The sequence below is a fragment of the Rhodamnia argentea genome, chromosome 5, assembly GCF_020921035.1.
Source record: "Rhodamnia argentea isolate NSW1041297 chromosome 5, ASM2092103v1, whole genome shotgun sequence".
NCBI classification, from domain to species: Eukaryota; Viridiplantae; Streptophyta; class Magnoliopsida; order Myrtales; family Myrtaceae; genus Rhodamnia; species Rhodamnia argentea.
Genome location: NC_063154.1, coordinates 28,779,060 through 28,800,020, shown reverse-complemented (window position 1 = coordinate 28,800,020; position 20,961 = coordinate 28,779,060). Strand labels below are relative to the sequence as shown.

Genomic DNA, 20,961 nt, shown 5'->3' with positions numbered 1-20,961 from the left:
TTCCGGCGACGGCATCCGATAGCCCGTGTGACTCGTACGGCCGGCACGACACGGCACTATCAGAAATCCTCGTAGGGGCTTCGGTCCGTCACAAGCTGCGACCGACATCCGTCAATCCGTGTAATCCGTACGACCGGCACGGCACGAATTGACGTGCATCCGACAAGTCGTATGGTTCCACCGACACGGCACGAACTTGACAGGAATAGAGTGACCACTCAAGCATACTCAACAAATAGTCGGTTTATAATCCGCATTTAGTCAAATGCTCACGCGATATGCTCACACAGCAAAACTCTTGAGTAATCACACAAATGCATATGTTACCCATGCAACCTCGCATCCTTAAACCGAGTGATCGAACTCCAACCAATCAATCAATTTTACTAGCCATCCGCCAAAGCATTTCATCAATTAATCTATATGGATTATAATCAAGCGTAGATAAATAATTCAATGACAAACATTCAATTCAATCGTACGTAATTAAATCCAAATCGTCAATCAATCATACGCTCATCCTTAACCTATTGTTCACTCGCGATCAAGCAAGGCCAATCAATCAATCAATTATTCAGTCCCCACTAGTCACGGTCAGATTAACCTAACTAATTAGGGCCATTTAACCTAAACCGAGTCTCTAGCCTAAACCGGCCCTAATTAATATACTTAAACACCTAATAATCTAATTAAACTAATCCAAACATAATTAACGACCTAACCAAGGATTAGAGGTTGACTCACAGTCAATTAGACGCGGCGATCCTTGAAAATCTTCAAGCACAAACTTGGGACACACCTCGAGCAATTGACCCAACCCTCTCGGCCCATAGGCCAAAATTCTCGGCCAAATTGGCCCACAGAGCCGGCACATGGCCCAGGCCCTCGGCCAACTTGGCCGGCCCACTCAGCCCAGAATCTCGGCCATGGCCTGGCACATGGTCCAGGCTCTCGGCCAACTTGGCCGGACACGATCCAGGCGCGGCCCAGGTCAAAACAGGCCATGGCCCAGCTAGCTGGCCCATAAAACAGGGCACACCCGAGAAACAGGGCAACGAGCTAGGCACTTCGGACGGTGGCTGAGGCGGCTCTTCTGGTGACCTACGGCTGGTGGTGTGTGACGGAGGGCTTGGGGAAAGTTTGAGACAGTTTGAGGTGGTCGGTGGTGGTTCACGGTGGCCGGAGGGTGCTCGGGTAGTCACAACCAGAACAGAACAGGGCATACCCCGAGACCAAAACAGGGTAGGGCAAGCAGGACTGTGGTGGCTGTTTTCCCACTGTTCCAGGCGGCGAACGGCTGAGTTGACGACGGGGACGGCTGGTGGAGGTCTGAGGGAAGTCGAAGGAGATAGTGGTGGCGGCTGAGGGTGGCCGGAGCAGCGGCTGTGAGCTACAAACAGAAGCAGCAGCAGCAGCAGACAGAACAGGGGATTTGGTGCTCCAGACTTCCTCGGTTTGTTCACGGTGGCTGCAGGGTTGTTCGGTGATCTAGTGATGCAGTGTGACGACTGCTGGTGTCGAGGCAAGATGGCAGAGCTGCGGTTGCAACGAGAGGCCGCAACAGCAACGCCGAGCAGCAGTGAACAGAGGAGCAGCGAAGCAGTAGCAGAAACAGGGGAACAGAGTTGCTCGGGCTGTTCATGGTGGTTCTAGGAGACGTACGGCGGCGGTGGTAGTTGCTGTAGTGACGGGACAACGTGAGGTAGTGGTTGAAGGTTGGAGAATGTTCGGGTGAAGTGTCGCACAAAAACCACAAAGAAAGAAGAAGAGAGAAGATAAGGGAAAGACAAAGAAAAGAAGAGGGAGTGGCGGTGGAGAGAGGAGAGAGAGGAAGAGGCTACCATCTGTGACCAAGGAAAAGAGTGATGATGTGGGGTCCAATCCGTAAATTCCTTGTCTTGAGCTCATAAATCCTAGGGCGTTACAGCTGCTATGAATTGTTCATTTAAAAGCCCGTATGGAATTTTCATTTGGTCATTTATGACAGTCAAAACGAGTGTTGCATGAAAGTTATGACACTCATATTGTTCTTAGGGCCTAAGGAGGTTTAGCTTTGGATGCCGAACTAAAGAAGGGAATTGTTTTTCTTGGTGGATCTCGACAGACTATCCCGTGAGGCCAAAGAAAAGAGTCCACTCAAACTCCACTGGTATCCATCATGTTTAAGATAGTCAACCTATCATATTCTCTACGGACTGAATATTATTGCTGAGAGAGTCCTACTAGTAATTCCAATAACTAAGAATTGGAAATTACAAATTGTATACCTGCTATCAACCGAAGAACTTTAGCCTTTGAAAATTTCTTAGTCGTGAGTCCGCAGCGATCATACTCAATTTTTTTTTTCAGCTAATATTTAGGTAACATTCATGGCTATTTTGTTCAATTTCACTCTTCGTTAGGTAAGTTGAAAAGGTGAAAGACTGTCCTCTTATGGAACTTCGTCATTCATCGTCAATGCTGGCTTTTAAAATCCGGTATTATTATTTCAGTTAAGTGATTACTAGACTTCAATCTGAATCTACTTGTGTATTGATCACTAGAGAGCATCATTGTTTTAGGAACAAAAAAAGTGACGGAAAATCCTACGAGAGCACAGATTAATTGACAAAGGTTGTAAATGGTCATCAATTGATTTTGGACAAGAAAGTAAATGACGAGAAATTTAAAGGGAGGCAATTAGGACCAGCCATGTAAATGCAGGAAAAAGATAAACTGCAGGGCCAGCCATGCAAATGAAGAAAAAGATAAAAGCGGGAAAATAAAGACAACAATTAAAAAAAAGAAAAAAACATTGAGTTCTGTAATTAATTGAAGGGATTCTACAATGAATATGCTTGTGATATTTATAGCTATCTATAAACAGTTCAAGCTTAAATTGTTGTGTCTCTGCCTTCTTTACGATGGGTTTGACCCATCGAGAATATCAAGTCTAGCTCATGACGAATTAGTAAAACTAGTTACTCGAGATCATGCTTTTAGTCATATTAGTATAGCAATGCTATGAATCTTCCATCGGATTCTAATATTTAGTAGAGTAATTTAGATAGGGAATTACACAAATTGCCTTATTTGTCAATGATTTTTTCAAATCTAACTTGAAATCATTAGATTTTCTTTTTCCTTACCAAATGAAGGAAGTCGTAAGCTTTTGAATCGTATTGGCCTTGCAAGCGGCCTCAAGCGGCACATCCAAGGTTCATCTCAATCGATGAACTCTGCTACTCAACTCCAGCTGAAAAATTGAGACTTTCAGCACAAGATCGTCTCCATGCTCGCGACAGGCAGAGCAGAGCACCACATGCTCGTTCGGATATCTCCTCGTCTTCACTTCACCGGTCGCAACTTGTTTGTTTTCCTGAATATGTATCTTGATAATCCATAAGGAGTTCGATTTATACATCGTCGAACAAAGACGCAAATATGCAAAGAGATTTGAAATTAGGCACACATGTACCCGAAATATGCAATGTGCCCTGTGTAATGTTCGCTGCTCGCCAGAGAGCATCAGGAAATGCATCACCATTCAATTAGTTGCAGCAGAAAGGTTTGCTTTCTTTGATCTGATTAACTAAACAAAACGTAGCAAACCATAATATTTTTTTTTTGTTTAGGCATACCAAAGTTTACGCCTAATTCTTAACATTCCTTCCGAAAAGGGAGACTCTGAGGTCATGACCCGTCCGAACACTTAAGAGTTGCGGCTTGCATGCTTCCATTGATGCGCCCCTCAAGAAAACAGCCTGGGATAGTCTGCGGAGTTGATTTTCGATCAGCAAATGATCTACGAGTAAGAACACCAAAGGTATGATAACTAAAGTAATGTTGACCAGACCAAATTTTGCACATGAGTACTATTATGTCATGATCTTTTCTTACCACATTTTGCTTCAATAGATTATGTGACCGATTGACTACTGAGAACAAAGGATTCTGCAGTTTGGACTTGTTGGCTGGTTCGAGAGCGTAGTTGCCCACGAACATTGAGAAGAGCCACCATGCCGGGGCTCACCTCGCGTTTGGAATTTTCCATACTGCCTAAATTAGTCAGGCAGAGAGCATAAGAAAAAGCGATACGAAAGTATATCCATTACTTATAGGATAAGATTCACAGACCTTCCGAATCTTGTCACTGAAGATTTGCTCCTTCATCAGTTTGAACAGTCTGTTAGTTGATCGAAATTGCATCAAGAATAACGTCAGAGGTACTGAGACTGAAATCGATAGAATTAATTCACAAAGTGATGTGCAAAGTAGCTAATGAACTTTTCTCAACAAAATGATGGGTTCTGGGCAGACTATGCCGTCAGGCCAAACACCCCCTCTAGTCGTTATAGACAGTTAGGGCAAAAGAAAAGATTATTCACTCAAACTCAACAGGTCCAATCCATCATGTTTAAGCTAGTCAATCTTTATTTCCTTTGTCGAGTCCAGATTAGTATTTAACTTAAATTCCTGTAACTAAAAATTGAAAGTTAAACATTGGGTGCCTGCTACAAACTAAACATCTTTAGCCTTTAAAAATTCCTTAGACGTGAGCCCTGCATTTTTAAGGCGATTGAATATAAGTTTTTGCAGCTAATATTAAGGTAAAACGATTATTTCGTCCTTGATTATTTCCGTAAATGATCATTCTGTTTATGGATCTTCCACCGTCATTGTCGATGCTGGCTTTTAATTTTTTTTTTTTTGGTAAGGAAGCTGGCTTTTAATTTTCATCCTTGATTATTTCCGTAAATGATCAATAGAGTTTAATAATCTAAATCTACTTGTGTATCGGTCACTAGAGACCAACACCAATTAGAAAATTGAAGCTTGTGGTGTCAGCATATCTCGTTGAGTTGTCATCGAGAAGGACTTGACTACATCCGATTCAAATCGTTTATGACTTAATTGCACTTTTTCAAATTTTAGAGCTTGATTGCACATTAAGCTATCGCTAAGAATGTTTTTACGTAATTTCCTAAAATAAAAAAGAAAAGAAAAGAAGAGAGTGGATTTCGAATGATAAGAGAGTTCAAGGAAAAAGAAACCAAATGAGATGCTCAGGATGGGCTCTAAGTAGTTACGCTGACGTGACAAAATGATAGAGGATTTGCTTATTTGGCACATTAATGGTCAATCAATTAGAAACCGGTTATCATTTTAAAAGTCATTTATGTCTAATTTCATTAAATTATTAGCTAGTGCGAACTACCATTTTCCGGGAAGGTCTGTTGTCAATGGGAAAGAGGGAAATTGGAAATAGAATCACTTACCTCCGACTGTGCCTCAGTAACTTCTAGATCTCTGCACCACTTGTAGCATCTGCCCTTCCCTTCATTAGTGAGTAGACAAGTTTAAAAATATTCAAAAAAGAAAAAAAAAACTAGAAATGGTGCTTTAGACGTCGGGCAATTTGAAAGCAGAGGCAAGCGACCAAAACAATAACAACAGCAACAACAACAATAATAATATTAAGAATATCATTAATTGGATCTCACCAATTTTATGTGCATTTTTTTTATGCTGATAACTTTTGTATGGCTGTATTGAGATCACCATCCCAGTTCTCATCCAACTTGTATCTGAATAGTCTCCCATCTTGTAGTTGTGGCGTGCTCAGCATACCATTGGAAAAGATCTTCATTTTCGGGCACTCTTCCACTTCAATACTCCACAAGGATGGAAACCTCAAGATGCAACATGTGGTGGAGGAGAAGCATTCTAGGCATTGCAGATCTTGGAGTGTCAACGATTCTAGCATCCCAAAAGAAATCACTTTTCCTTCTCCGTTTTCATCATTTGCCACTACTTCTCTCATTCTTTCACATCCTATTATAGTCATGTCCGTGAGATGCATTAAATTTGTGACCGCTGAAACTGTCACTAGATGTACCAATCCAGAGGAACTCTTCACCACTAACTTCGTCAAATTCCGAAAGGATGTCACAGTTGGAAATAATGTTGTCAAACAAGGACAATCGCAAACCTCTAATTTGTCGATGCTTTGAAGCACTTTTGTGATTAAATAGTCTTCTTTCCGGACTCGCTTTAGGTTGTGTAGCTTGCTCAACTTAAGTTCTTTTAAGTTTTCAAGCACTGGATGTTTTCCCTCATCCACAAGTCCTCCATCAGGGAATATATCTTCAAAGGAACTACAGAAAACCTCAAGGCTTTTTAAATTGGGAAATATCTGGAGGAGAAAGTTGGAAGGAAAACCCGCCCTTTCATCATGAAAGCATGCCAATGTTAGTGCTTCTCGCTTGCCAATGTCATCAAAAAAAATTTCATTATGTATCCTCTGAATATCTTTATCGACTAATAAATGTCTCTCTAAGGTGGGAATGTCCTGCAAATTGTAAATATAATGAGAGCACGTAAGTTCAACAATGTTCAACAAAATAAATCATTGCATTGTAAGGCATATTAAGTCGGTTTATTCCCATGGAACGTGGCCATTTCCTTACAATTCATTAATCTCTAGAGCTTGCATAAAAGTATCAAGCTTCTAAAGTCGTCATACATATACAAACTGCAACCAAATGCTCGTATAATTAGATAGAAAGGGAAACAACACCAAAATCCATTTCACCCGGAAAACATCAAAAGAAAGATGGTCATCCCGCCGTTATTTGAAAAGAAATTGCTAAATGTGTGTGCCCGCTTCGCGATTTAGTCGGTAGGAAATTCACATCTATTCCATATAAAAACCTTTAAGGTCGGTACGGTTAGTTCAAGAATCATCCTGACCAAATTCATCCTTTATGAGGAATGTCTTATCTTGTCAACAAGAATCTGCAGTTCCTTTGAATTTCAGGTGACCGAGATGCGCTCATAGTGCCACTAAAACATTTTGGGTGCCCACGAATGAAAAGTGTGTATGAGAGCACATAAGACATAGTGGGTGAATTAAAGAATAAAGAAGAAACAGAGGAAGAGCTGTTTTAATAATACCTTCCGAGCCGGAAAGGACAACATATTCATTTTTTCACAATGGGTCACTCGCAATTCCTTCAAGAATGGCCAGTTCAAAGTGAGCAAGTTAGGGCAGAAGCTCTTTAGTTGTGGCATATCATGTAATACCGTAGAAGTCAATACTGGGAAAAGAAATTGAGCAGCAATAGAGTGTGGACTGTCGTCTCCACTCGCGGTCGAGATTATTTCCTCGAGCCCACAAGACTCCACTCGAAGTTCCTCAAGTTGGGTTAGACTTGTAGCCACCCAATGTGAAAACAAAATTTCAAGGTTCTTACAGTTCCGAGCCTTCACTTTCTGCAAGTATTTAAAAGTGAAAGTTCCTTGAGGGCCGCAGGTCCATATTTTGCTTAATTTGTCCATGTGGGAGAGAACTATCGACTCAAGCTGAGGAAATTGTACCTGCCATATTGAAGAAAAAAAAATGACGCAGTGAATATGATTACACTGACTTATGATCTCAAAGACGAAATTTCCAAACTACCCTAGCTCTCACAAACCATGAGAATTCTACAGCTTGTTAGTTACACATAGAGGGAGGGTCGTAGATGCTTTCTATTTACAAATAACAGAAAAAACAATAATTAGGCAAAAGAATCTGTAAGAAAAAAGGCTCCAAAAAAGGGAAAAAGTGTAGTGACCTGATCAGCTGGTACGTGTTAATTGCCTTTTGAAGCAATGATGCATATCACAACAAACTCTGTAAAGAAATTAGCTTGTTCATTAATTCAATGAAAACAAATTTGAAAATTGCTTTCAGTTCTTTAAGACGGCAACCTCTCTTAAATTCTATCGAATGAATTTTGCAATTCTTCGAAATTTAGAAACGTATCTTGTTTCAATTTATAGTCAATAGTACATGGAACATTGACTTTTAATTGGCTTACCCGAAATTTATTACTGGCAACGCTTTCTCCGTCCAAATTTTTGAAAGTTCCTATGACAACTTCTCGGACTCTCCAATTTGCCGATCACACATAAATGCACTGTTTTACTTCAATGTGCGCGCATATACAAATATATATATCCCCTATTTTCGATAGTGCAACAAAGTATATGGTAAGAATTCTTGGATTTACTTTCTTCAAGTTGAAGATGCAATTCATTTTCAGTTGACCTTCTTGGAGAAAACTAATTCTTCATTTGTGATTCATTGATTTATAATTGGTAACCAATTACTGAAGTCGGTATACAATTATGAAGTTTTAGTTGGTGCTGACACTTTCTTGTTTTTTTTTTTTTTTTTTTTTTTTGGGTTGTGTGTGTGTGGGGGGGGGGTGGGGCGGTGCAAAAATTGGTGTTGACTGTGCCAACTACAATATCTTAAAGCGGGGCGGTGCAAAAATTGGTGTTGACTGTGCCAACTACAATATCTTAAAGCCTGCAACGCGTAACCAACTTCTTATCCTTGACTGTGCCATATGTCGAGGATTTTGGAGTTTTATGTGGGTGCGTCGAGGCAAAACTAAAACGAAAACAAAGTGCATGTTGCATTTGCACTGGAACTGAAATTGTTTGTTTCATGTGACGAGTGCAACGCGCGCCATTCTATTTCCAAATTCCACTTACCGGTTCCATCCACACTTCGATTTGACAAGATAATTAATCAAAACAACAAAAGCATTGGGTTAAGAAAAAGAAGGCTAACCTGTGGAGTGAAGAGGGAAGGGGTACCGTGATCAATCTCCATACAAGAATGCCAACCCAAACTTCTCATCTTGGGGCAATGGGCAATGGTCAACTCTATTAAGCAAGGACAGTCCAGCGTATGATTCTTTCCCGAGAGGAAACTAGTTAAATTGGGCAAGCATTCCAGCGTCATCATATAGAGCATCGGGAATGTGATCTTCTCCACCACGCTTACCTGCCCTTCTTCCTCTGCGATCACTTCTTCCATTTCACCACACTCCTTTATTTCAATCGCGCCTAGATTTGCAAGGCATCGAGCCATCGATGGAGTGAAAGCATATCTCAAGTTGCTGCAATTATAAAGGGTCAGAGAAAATAGAGAACTGAAGCGCATCGTTCCTTGAAGATCTTTGTTCCATAGTTGCCTCAACTTCGGTAGATTGACCAAGCCCAAATCTCGTAGCTGAGGCAGCACCCGAGTGATTTCCACAGGCTCAAGCCCTTCAAGATCGAATATTTCTTCTAAAGACTCGCAATTGCACACTTGCAACCTTGTCATTTTCTCTAAAACAAGCATCAATTTGGATGGAATAGCGTTAACAAATGATGGACAATTATCCACCGCCAGTCTTTCTAATTGCCAAGATGACTTGATGGGATTGAGTTCACTATGCCACTTTCCAATCAGCTCAGGGAACTCAGACAGCCACATAAACTTTACTCTAGCAATCGTAGCCTGTTAGAAATGCATCATTAAAGGTAAACTTATAGTTAGCAAAAAGTAATTACTCTATAGGTTATTAAGACTATCCAACTGCACAAAATTTGATAATCGATGCATACCATTTCTTCAAACATATTTTGGATAGTGGTGTTGAGGTTTTCCTTCCAAAACCACACTTCATGTTGAGGCTTTGGATCTGCTTGTGTTTCTACTTGTATTATCTCCAGCTTTGGCGCAACTATTGGTCCTTTAGAGAAGGACTGCATGTTGGGACATCCACTCACTATGACATCTTCCAAGAGAGGGAACGCCAAAGTGTATTCACTTGAGCTAAAACAACTCAACCTTGTCAACCCATCAAGTTGTATGTGCTTCAACTGATTGAAAGTCACTGCATACCCCTCCTTACCCCCATCGTCACTAATAACTTCTTTCAACATTTTACAATTTCGTATCCTCAACTCTGTGAGTTCCGCCAAGTTTTTAGCCATGGTCGGTGTGAACATACTTGATAGACCATCACAATGTGACACATCTAGAGTCTTTAGATGTTGAAAGTATCTTGACGAGGGTAATAGCTCATGACTTGGGTCTTCTATGGCTTCCACATTTCTGCTCAGCTTCTCTAGATGAGATTCACATAGAACGAGCTTTTCCAAGTTGGTTAAACTCTGAATAAAAAGACACATGGATATTGCATATTCCTCCGAGAGATGACGAAGCTCAAGAACCCTAAGCGTGCAGAAGAATTCTTCACCATGAAAATCTCCATGCCATATCTCCATCTGTCCAGATAAATCCAATCTTAGCTCTCGTAGATTTGGGAATGCACCCTGAGAAGATAGTCAAATTAGAGTCTGAAGTCAACTTAGTTAAATGAGTACTCATGTGTCATGGTATAAGTCCTGCACATCTCGCATAATATCTACATTTTTTAATATGTTGAGTCAGTGATTCAACGAAAGAAAATGTGCCCTCATGCAATAGACACTATCGTTGATTTTTTATATTTGACTTGTATCCGTATTTGAACTTAATTATATATGTACATTCCCATTTCTATAAGAAACATCCGTTGTGAAAATAACGTCTCGATCAATTATAATCACAATTCCAATAAATTCATATATCAATGCAAACAAAAATGTCACGTCCTCCCTTTTTAGCATAACATCAGTCATCTTAATAGGGCTCAAATTAGAAAACACTCTTGTGCCTGGTAAGATCAAACCGCATGCCACGTGTTATCAATCTTTATGGTACTTAAGAGACTAAACTATCAGAATTAGCCAAAACCATTTTTTTAAGGGGGATAATGGCTATGCATTCTGTCAATACTTGAAGAACATATGATGTTACCATGTTATACTATTTCTGTGGATTCAAAGAGAGTCGTATAGTTTACATCTCCGTATGTGGAATTATTTGTATGATATGCTTGGCTGTGACCATAATCTTCACTTCAAATATTCACAATCGAAGCAAAACAAATAATCCTAAGTCGTACCTTTTCGAACAAGAAGAGAGGCTGTTTCTGTAGTGGCATCTCATTCTCAATTTGGGAAGCGAGTATCTCCACTTTGTTACAGCCATGCACCTCCAAAGTCTTCAATGCTGGCCAACCTAAAGCATTTGTTCCCGTGTAGATGCACTTCAACTCTGTCAGATGCTCGAGCTTGAGGGAGGTTAACTTTGGGAAGACAACCCCAAGAACTGGTTCTTCCATCTTGATGAGTTCTGTAATGCCACATGCACTGATCTCCAACTCTTCAAGTTGGATAAGATCTGTCGCTACTGAGGCTGGAAATAGAGAGGTGAGGCTCTTGCAATTGGAAACAGTAACAGAATGGAGACACTGGAATTTGACTTGATGGTGGAGTTCCTTATCCCATACACACTTCAACTGTGGCAATTCATATAACATCAGTTTTTCTAATTGGGAACGAACACCAGGATTCCCATCTAGAGGATTCAGTGACTGAAGTTCAAAAACAACTTCAAGTGAACCACAATCATATACACCCAAACTTTCCAGGCTCCAAAGCCGTCCAACAATGCAAGAAGGAACAATGTTCACTAGCTTATTGCATGACCACACATCAAGTGATTTTACATTGTGGAAAGAATCCGCAGCAGCTTGATTGTCCCATATCGTTTTGATATTATCCATGCCATAGATCTCTAATATCTCCAAGCGAGGAAACGCAACCTATGGTATTCACTCACAAAATTGGGGGAAAATTCCAATTAAGGGCCTCAAGTGGCCTGATTTTTTCAAAAAAGGGCCTAAAGTGGACTTCGTTTCGAAGAAGGGCCTGAAGTGCTTCTTTTATTTCAAAAAAGGACCTGGTCAAAGGGTATTTCTGTCTTTTACTCTTTTTTACAATTTTATCTTTTTTTTTTCTGCTTTCCTTTTCTTTTCATTTTTCCTTTCCTTTTTTTCTTTTTCCCCTCCCCTCCCCTCACCCAGCCACGGTCCACCATTGACGTCCACCCGTAATCCTCCCAAAAAGAAGAGCATGGCTCGAGACAACACCCTCCTCCGGGGAAGGGACTGTGCCGAGGCCTTTGAAGATATCCCGGCAAGTGAGGAACAGATCCTAGAGGGCCATCGGGAACGGCACAACGCGGTGTCGCTTGATCCTCCCGGTGCACCTCTTCCTCCCGATAACCCCATTGATATACCCAACCCTGCTATGATTCACGTGCCCGACCAACGTCCCGTTCATGCCCCGATCCACCAACCTCGCCCCTATCCTCATTCGAAACTCGTTTCCAATCACTACCTACCTCTCTCGGAAGCAATGTCGCGAGCTGGTCAAGAGCAATCGCGAGAGGTTCTAGAAACCTCGATTTTCATCTCGATGCTTCAACTCAAGCTGAGATTTTTGCCACGTCGATCGGCTGCGTAACACTATTACGAATTGTTCAACGATATAAGGGACTAAAGAACCGTGTTGAGTCGAACCAAAAACCAAAGTGATAACTTCGTTAAAACACGTGGACCCACAACGTTGAAGACGACCCGGTTGCTCAAACGAACGTACGTGGAGCCTCGTCTCGTGACGACGATCAATGGGTAGGCAACGAATCGGATGGAGGAGGAAAGAGTAAGCAGAAAAAAAAAAATAGAGGTAAGCTTTGAGATGAGATGGAAGTTGGGGGAGAGAGAGAGAGAGAGGTGGTGGGAAGTAAACAAGAAGAGGAATAAGATAGATATACAGGCGCTGCAGGGGAGAGGAAAACCAGGGGCCATCTCGGGTGGGCGCGTAGTCCTCCACACGCGACGATCACCTTCCTCCTCCACCCTCCCATGTGTGCGTCGTCCTCCTACTCCCCCTGCTCCTCCCGGTTCAGCGCTTTGAGCAAAGATGCGGCCCCCGCAGATCGGGTAGTACACCACCGGCATCGACGACAAAAGATGACCACGCGCACGAGCACGAGCACGAGCATGGCCATCACAATGCCGAGAAGCGGCTTCTCCAGCAGCGTGAGCTCGCTGTGGCCCATGCTGTCGTAGGCGTTGCGGTGGATGTACGCAGCAAACCGCTTCTTGAGCTCGGCCGGGTTCTCCGGCGTCGGCCTCCGGCTCTGGCTTGAGGAGGGGACGGTCATCCTTGTCGGCCGGGCGGTGGGGGACAGGTCTTTGAGCTCGCTTTTCATGGTGGAGGGGAAATTCTGCTGACGTTGCGGGGGGCGTTTCCATGAAATCGGAGCACCGGTGGCAGCGGTGCACTATGGAGGAGGAAGAGAGGAGTGCTTCGTCAATGGTGGACCGTGGCTGGGAGAGTGGAGGGGAGGGGAAAAAGAAAAAAGGGAAAGGAAAAAATGAAAAGAAAAGGAAAGCAGAAAAAAAAGAAGATAAAATTGTAAAAAAGAGTAAAAGACAGAAACACCCTTCGGCCGGGCCCTTTTTTGAAACAAAAAGAACACTTTAGGCCCTTATTCGAAACAAAGTCCAATTTAAGCCCTTTTTTGAAAAAATCAGGCCACTTGAGGCCCTTAATTGGAATTTTCCCCAAAATTGGTGATCCATTTAAATTACAGATTCATGAACTTCCAAGATGTTAATATAAATGAGTTGCCAAGGGGAGAGGGGGAATTATTAAGTTGCATAAAAGGAAAGAAAAAAAAGAGAAAAAAATTAAGCACATGGAGAAGTCAAACCACATGTAATAAAACAAACGCTATTAATGTGAGCTAAGCATATTCTTTTTATAGCGGGCAAGATGGTCATTTGGTTATGCCCATATTTTGTACTAGACACACACCACACGAAAACGAAAAGAGAGGCTTTTCTGTATATGTTTTGACATATAAATGCAGTAAGAAATATTTGAAAACAAAAAGGACGATATTCCTCAACCTTGGCATATACTTGAATCAAATTATCGAAGATAGTCATAAATACCTCATCATAGGTGGTTAAAAATATCTAAGAAAATCAAAGTATCAATCCAATTTTACAGCCTATTTGGCTGCATAACAATTTTATTTGTGAATGTTAATTCAGAGTGAACCCACTTGTTCATGCTTGCAGTGCCAAGCCAGCCGTACATGCAAAATCGCTGAGACATTTACACTCTTTGTCAAAATCGGAAAGCCATTCATCTAGCGTGATTTATCAGTTATTTATATTAACAACAATACTTAATTTAGGATATTTTCTTTTGGATGTTGCTAACTGATAACAGACGCAGATCATTAATTAACTGATTATTCTTTCTCTCATTACTAGGTAATTAGCAGCATCCTCATGCATTGTGCGGGTGTGGATTTTTTGTTTTCTGAAATATAGGTATTTGTACTTTAGTATAAATGATTAGAATCGTATGAATCTCCCTCTCTCTTTTTTTAAAAATTAAAAAGAGGTTAAATTCTTAGTTACAGTTATGTAAAACGTAGAGACTCGATAATAGTATAAAATCCTTATTGTCGTAGTTAAGGAACATTGTATACATAACTGATAATATTATGCTAATGTTGAGTATGGGGCCCAAAAATAGTTTTCCTTGCAAGGAGGATGATCAACATCTTGTAATTGAAAATCTACAGTGATATTCATTAAGGACTTTTCGGGGAGCACTTCATAACAATATAATTAATTAAGTTTTTCAATGACATTCTCATTCGATGACGACCCGACAACAGTATAACGTTCAGAAAATTGGTCATACTGTTTGTCACAACAATAGTTGGCCAGAAAATTTTGAATGTTTGGTCAAAGTGCATAACTTATAAAGAAATGAAATTTATTACCTGGGGGATTAAAAATTGTAGTTTAAGTTACAAAATCCATTACTATTTAGTTACAATGACTGAATTCAACCCCGTAATTTGAGAATTAACAACTGAACTCCTTGAAGATTAGGTATCCGACTTTTATATCTGTAGCGATTTTCTTTAAATTCTCTCAATTCAACTTAGAAGGCAATTTGGATTGTAACTTTACTTTGACTTATCCAGAATGCAATCAATTTTAACCAAACTTGACTTCGTAAGTAATTTAGTAAGTTTTTGCTCTTGTTATGCTTTGCCTGCTGTATAACTATTTATTTGCTTAGCGTAATTAGTAATTACGTGGGCCTGACAATGATTTATACGCCTATATCTTTCTTCGTAATTTTTTTTCAATAGTTCGTGTGATTGATCCAACTCTTGCTTTCTTGGGATTGGCGTGAATTGAAACTTGCTAATTGTTTGTAGTGGCATATGGGAACTTGCAATGCTCAGCATGCAAACTTCCGCAATACAATTAGCACATACAAGTGATGCCAAGTATTTTACTCCGACAGTTCTTGTCATATTTAATATTTTGACCTAACTAGAATTACGTACCTCATGATTGAAGAGGGCAGTGGCGTGTGATTTAACATGATCCTGATTCCTAGCTTCTCGTGAACCTGCCATCAATTTTTTATACGATGGAAAGAATGTCATTATTTGTATTTCAAAAGATGCCAAGAAGATCTTCATTGATGAAAATAACAAATCAATCTTACACTTTTTACGAGAGAAGCACGTCAAACTTTCCAACAAAATTAATGCCAAATCAGTCAACATTGGGAATTCTAGAATTCCTGATGTTTCCGTTTCCAACCCTTCTTCCTCCATAATGATCGCCTCCATCTTCTTGCAATCGTGCACGCTTAGTTCTCTCAATTGTGCTAGAGATTTTACCATTGATGCCAAAAACAGAAACCTGAGGCTGCCACAGCCAACCACCTTTAGCTTTGTTAAACGATGGAATCCCACTATTCCACAAGGATTCTTGCTCCAAATGAGCCTCAAGCTCGGCAAGCTCCATAAGTCCAAGGTGGTTAGCTCGGAAAGAGTCTCAACATTTCCGCTTGCGCTTGGTCCGTCAAGGTCAAAAACTTCTTGCACCGAAACGCAATTTTTGATAGTTAAAGTGTGCAGCTTATGTGAATTTACCAGCGACCTGAAGTTGAAAACCTTCGAGAGAGATTTGCACCCCAACAGCTCAAGAGATTGAAGATTGCTCAGTTCCACTGCAGATTCTTCGCTCCATATAGTTTCCAGATTAGGAAGACCAGACATAGTCAAGGTCCGCAAGGATGGGATTGAAACCTGACGGACAAACCCATCAACGATAACACTAGGAAAGACAAGCTGGATTTTATACGTGCAATTAGCAGGTTATTCATGACTTTCGCATTTACAAAAATATTTGATAAACAAAAGCTACTTTACGATCCTGAAAGACAACCACTCGGTTTTACTTTCTATTTACAGTATAAGAAGGGATGTTGTGACAGTTAGATTTTGTTTGCGATTTACTAACAACAACGGAAATTACAGTCATCAAGAATTAGCTCTCGTTCAGTTTACTAATGACAACGGAAATTAATGAACCGTAAAGCAAAAAGTAGTTTCAAGGTAAATTACTTCTTAAAAGTTGCACTAGTCCTGCTAGGAACTAATTTACTGTCTCACAGGGGAAGATTACTACCAAGAAGTAATTTAGCGGTTTCAAAGAGTAATTTAATGCTTCACAAGGAAAAATAACTATCATAATAGTCTAATTACTCAAGTAACTTCCTCCTGTCACCCCTGGACCCTCCCAACTAATTTATGCATGAAATATCATATTTTTATCCAACGATGTCCAATAAGATATTGTATCTTATCCAATGACATGACGATGTTCTCATTACTTATTATATATGGTCATATCTTCTCACGATGGGAATAATCAGTATTTCTTTATGGCTATGTATTTCCTCCTATCATCAGTATTAACTTTTTCGGGGCATGGATCGTCTCCCACGATCCTTACAACAACATGTAAAGTTGCTCGAAATCCCCATCTGTGCAACAAATTTAACTTCTCTGTGGTTTGTTCATTGGACTATTAGAAAATGCAAAACAAGATAATTGGTTCTAAGATTAAAGGAAACTAATTATAATCAACAAAAAGATGTAAAACAAAAGATATATGACTATCGTTATCATCGCCATCATCCTTGTAATCTTTTCATTGCTATTTTTGTTTTCATCGTATTGTTCTTTTCCTTGCATCAAAAGGAGGTAATGATCTAACAAAAATTAATGCTGACATGTAATAGAAACGTTAAGAAGAACAACAATAACAGTTTTGTGAAAGACTGCTTATGAAACATTGTTTAGTACACTTTATTCTGAATATTTCAATTTTCAAGGTACATATTGCGTATGACATGAAGATAATCAATGCATTGGAAGCTATAGAGTTTCCTTAATTAGTTTCTCAACAACTGCTCCCGGGGCCCTGAGGCACTCTTTAACAGAATTCTAATATTAATTGTATTAATAACAATAGTAACAATGCCTTTACTCAACTTTGCTATATTCATTTAGCAACTTTTACTAATTTTAATCTGCGGACAAAAGAGTAATTTGAATTTAAAGAAAATCTCATGTTGGCGTGCTTATCTTTTAGACAATAACAAAGTTTTAGCTAACTGAATCTAGTGGAATCCATTTCACAAGTCTATGAAATTACTTTATCATTGAATACTCTATTGCCAAAATTCCTTTCAGTTTTGCTTCATGAACCCTATTTACATAAGTACACTTGCAGAATGTATGTAAAAAGTAACTCATTACCTATCCCAAACTAAGTTTATGTGGAATTCATACAATCAGTTGGATTTCTACAAAATGAAGAGAAACAGAAGATTGGTTTATCTAATGGACAACGAAGGCACGAATGGATAAGGTAAATTGGAACCGAATGAACTGAAAATAACAATATGAATATGCATTATGATCTATGTTACATCTAATTGGCAATTAATAAATACTATATTCTTTTGATAGAAAGTTACCTGTTGCCCGTTGAAAAATACAGCTTGAGTGGCAGCTTGGTTTTCTGATGAACTACTCAAAGGAGCACCCCCGGCGGATAAAAAGTTTTTTATACCTGGCAAGTCACGCAACTCCAATGCACGCAAATTACGCAACTCAACTTTGCCACCTTCATCAGCTTCTCCAATCTCCCGCATCAAGTCGCACTCGATAACTCCGATATCTTCAAGCTGTGGAAGTTCTCTCAGTAATGAACAAGGAAACAAAACTTCCATTTTGAAACAACGCTTGACTCGTACTTTTTTCAATGTACGGAAGGACGTGGACGAGATATGGCTGTGGCATATCTTCTCCATGTTGATTAGATCTTCGAGAACTAATGACTCCAACCTCTTAAAAGCAGTGGAGGAAGGCCATTGGAGGATGTAATGGACGGAGGGACCATTCTCGACATGTAGATGCTTCAATTTTGGAAAACCTTCTAGGGATAACTCGCAAATACTTTTAGGTTTGTTCAATCCATCCAAATACAGATCATCAGTTTTGTCCAAGATAGTTCGTACACATCGTTTGTGGAGAATATCATTCGCTGGATTCAACTTGAGCTTCAATGCCGTTGATGTTTTGTACTCGCTTGACGAGTGCCATGTACTGCCTATCTGGATTCCGTATTTGGTTAATTTTTGTAGGTTTAAATCCTTGGGCAAGACATTCGGATCAGGAATTGATACGTGTAGAGAGTAGAGATTCTTCATGTTATTCAACTCAATAAGGCAGGCATTACTTGGTGGAGTTTGCTCCATGGCATTCCATTGATCAAAGCTATTCTCCACATATAACTCCTCCAATTTGATCAAGCTTCCTAGCACACCTGGTTCGATTACCTGAAGCCTCGAGCAATGGTTCAAGTCTAATAGCCTCAGCTCTACCAATTGCCCGATTTCTTTCGGCAATCGATGAATTTTGGAGTTCGCAAAGCTGAGAATTTGTAGCCCTTTTAGGTTGCCAAGACTGGCTACATCCTCTACTGAACAGTCATCCGGACATAAAGTGTGTAAGTTCTCCAAGAGTTGAAACGACAATGGCGAATGAATGAGATGTATCCCCGTGAGATTTAGGACCATGAGTTTCCTCATAGAATTGAAATATGAATCCGGAACATCAAGAGGTTTATTGTTCGTCAACAACAAAAACATCTGCATTTCGGGGCAATCTATTTCTTCAGGAAGCTCCTCCATGTCAACGTAGGGAAAGCATGTTGCCCTACAACTTTTGAGCTTGTCCTTCGACCACTCTGTTATCAACCTATCTTTCTCTTTCAACACAAGAAAAGGGTTATCTCTGGAAGCAACCGAGGCAACAAACTCACGAACCAAGTCATGTATTTTGAAACCATGAACATCTCTATCCTCTAACAAGAGGGAGGAGTCTTGAAGAGTGCGGATGGATGATGCCAAACTTTCTCTAGCTTCTTCCATGCTCTTGTCTTCTCGAAATAACCCCAAACCCACGCCATATCTCACCAAATTTTCAAGAGATGGCTTAGAGACGCCACACACAACACAGAGCCGTAACAGTGACTTCACATCCTCGCCTTTTAAATGGTCGTAACTCAATTGCAACATCTTATTTGCTTTCTCACCAATTCCCTCGTTTTTAGATAGCTTGAGTTGTTTTAAAACATTCTTCCATCCGGATAAATTAGCGTGTTTAAGAAGTTTGGCCATTTGGACAATTAGGAAAGGCAAACCTGCACATTTTTGGAGTGCTTCCTCCACCAAGGGTTTGAACTCTTCATCGCGAACTTTGTCTCGGACATAACTCTCAAACAATCTTCTTGCCTCCTCCTCCTGCAGCTCCTCAAGAAGTAAGGGGTCGTCGCAGCCCATTTCCGCTTGCAAGACATCTCGATATCTCGACGTCAACAGCAACTGGCATCCTATGACTTTGTTATCATGACCGCAAGGAATGCCGACTGATTTCAAGTCCAGCGGCTCCCACAAGTTGTCCAGTATTATGAGCACCTTCTTCTTCTTCTTCTTCTTCCTCTCCTCATCATTTTCTTGTTTCGTCCTCTCCTCATCTTCCAACCTCTCCCGCAGAAGCTTCGCTCGCAAGCTGACATTCTCTTCCTTCTTTATGTCACTAAGGCCCAACCCGTGCGCGATCTCTCCTTGAATCCTCTTAATGTCTGGATTTTCCGACACGTCGGCCTTAGCAACCCAATCAAACGACCTCTCTTCCCTTATTCTGCTTTCAACCTCTTCCAAAAGAGTGGACTTGCCGACCCCGCCCATCCCGTAAACCCCGACCACGCTGTTGGTGTTATCGGCAAGAGCAGCCATGATTTTACATATCACCGAAGCTCTGGATTCGAAGATGCCATCGTCCCTGGCAGAAGGAGCGGAGGCTGTCACTGTGGTCGAGTGGACGACATCTTTGCCTTCTCTCCTGGCCAGAGTCGGAGCAGTGACATTCCCCGGAGCAGGATCGATGAAGGAGATGTCCCTGAATTCACTGCATTCTCGATCGAGTCGCTGAAGGAGCTCGATCTTATCCTTGGCCTTCCTGCTGAACTGATAGCGACAACTGGGGTCGGGAAGAGTCCCGTAGCAGCAACTCTTGCTCGCCTTTTCGAACTCTCCCAACATCTCTCCCGCCTCCTTCAAGGTCTTCTCTGCACTTTCTTGCCACTCGGTGACTTGACTGTAGACTATCCGAAGATTGTTTCTGGCCACTTCGACGGCATTCTGGATCCGCTCAGCCTCGTACGCAAGCTTCCCTGCTTCCTTCTGAAGATCCTGGGCGTATGTCTTGGAGGAGATCACGTATCCGAATTGGCGCTTGACAGGAACAACTACCCACTTCAAGACATCCCACCCAATGGAAACAACAGAATCCATCGACATTTTTGCTTGATTTTTTTTTTCCGAGAAAGAAAGAGCGATAAAATGGGGAGACCGAGAGAGAGAGAGAGAGAGAGAGAGAGAGAGAGAGAGAATGATGGAAAAGAGCAGCAGGTAGTGAAGAAGAAGAAGAAGGAGGAGGAGGAGGATGGTTTGGCCGAGGAGAAGACAGAGCAAAACAGAGCAAGAACGATTGAGAGACGAAGAAGGCAACGAGGTTTGATTGCAAAAAAGGATGACGGATCGAATCAATGGGTGAGCTTAGTGAAGTGCATCGGAGATCCAGCGATTGAAATTCAATGAGGTTTTGTGAAGTGTATGCCAGCTGGGGCGAGTCCAAATAATCACCAATTTCGGCTGCTCGGTTTTTTCATAAAGCATCTTTATAAAAGGTGAGGGCCGTGAGGCTTGAGATGGAGATGGGAACGTGCACTA

At 41.0% G+C, this 20,961-nt stretch overlaps 1 protein-coding gene across 1 annotated transcript; it reads right to left on the bottom strand.

Annotated features, from left to right (window-relative positions):
* Positions 1-776: 776 nt before the first annotated feature.
* On the bottom strand, positions 777-20,624 carry LOC125315305. The gene is made up of 6 exons (XM_048279758.1): positions 17,641-20,624; positions 11,025-11,519; positions 9,430-9,930; positions 8,606-9,322; positions 6,937-7,359; positions 777-1,649 (listed from the first exon to the last, which is right to left on the bottom strand). The coding sequence occupies exons 1-6, from the start codon at positions 20,527-20,529 to the stop codon at positions 777-779; spliced, it is 5,898 nt and encodes a 1,965-aa protein (XP_048135715.1). The 5' UTR covers positions 20,530-20,624.
* Positions 20,625-20,961: the final 337 nt, after the last annotated feature.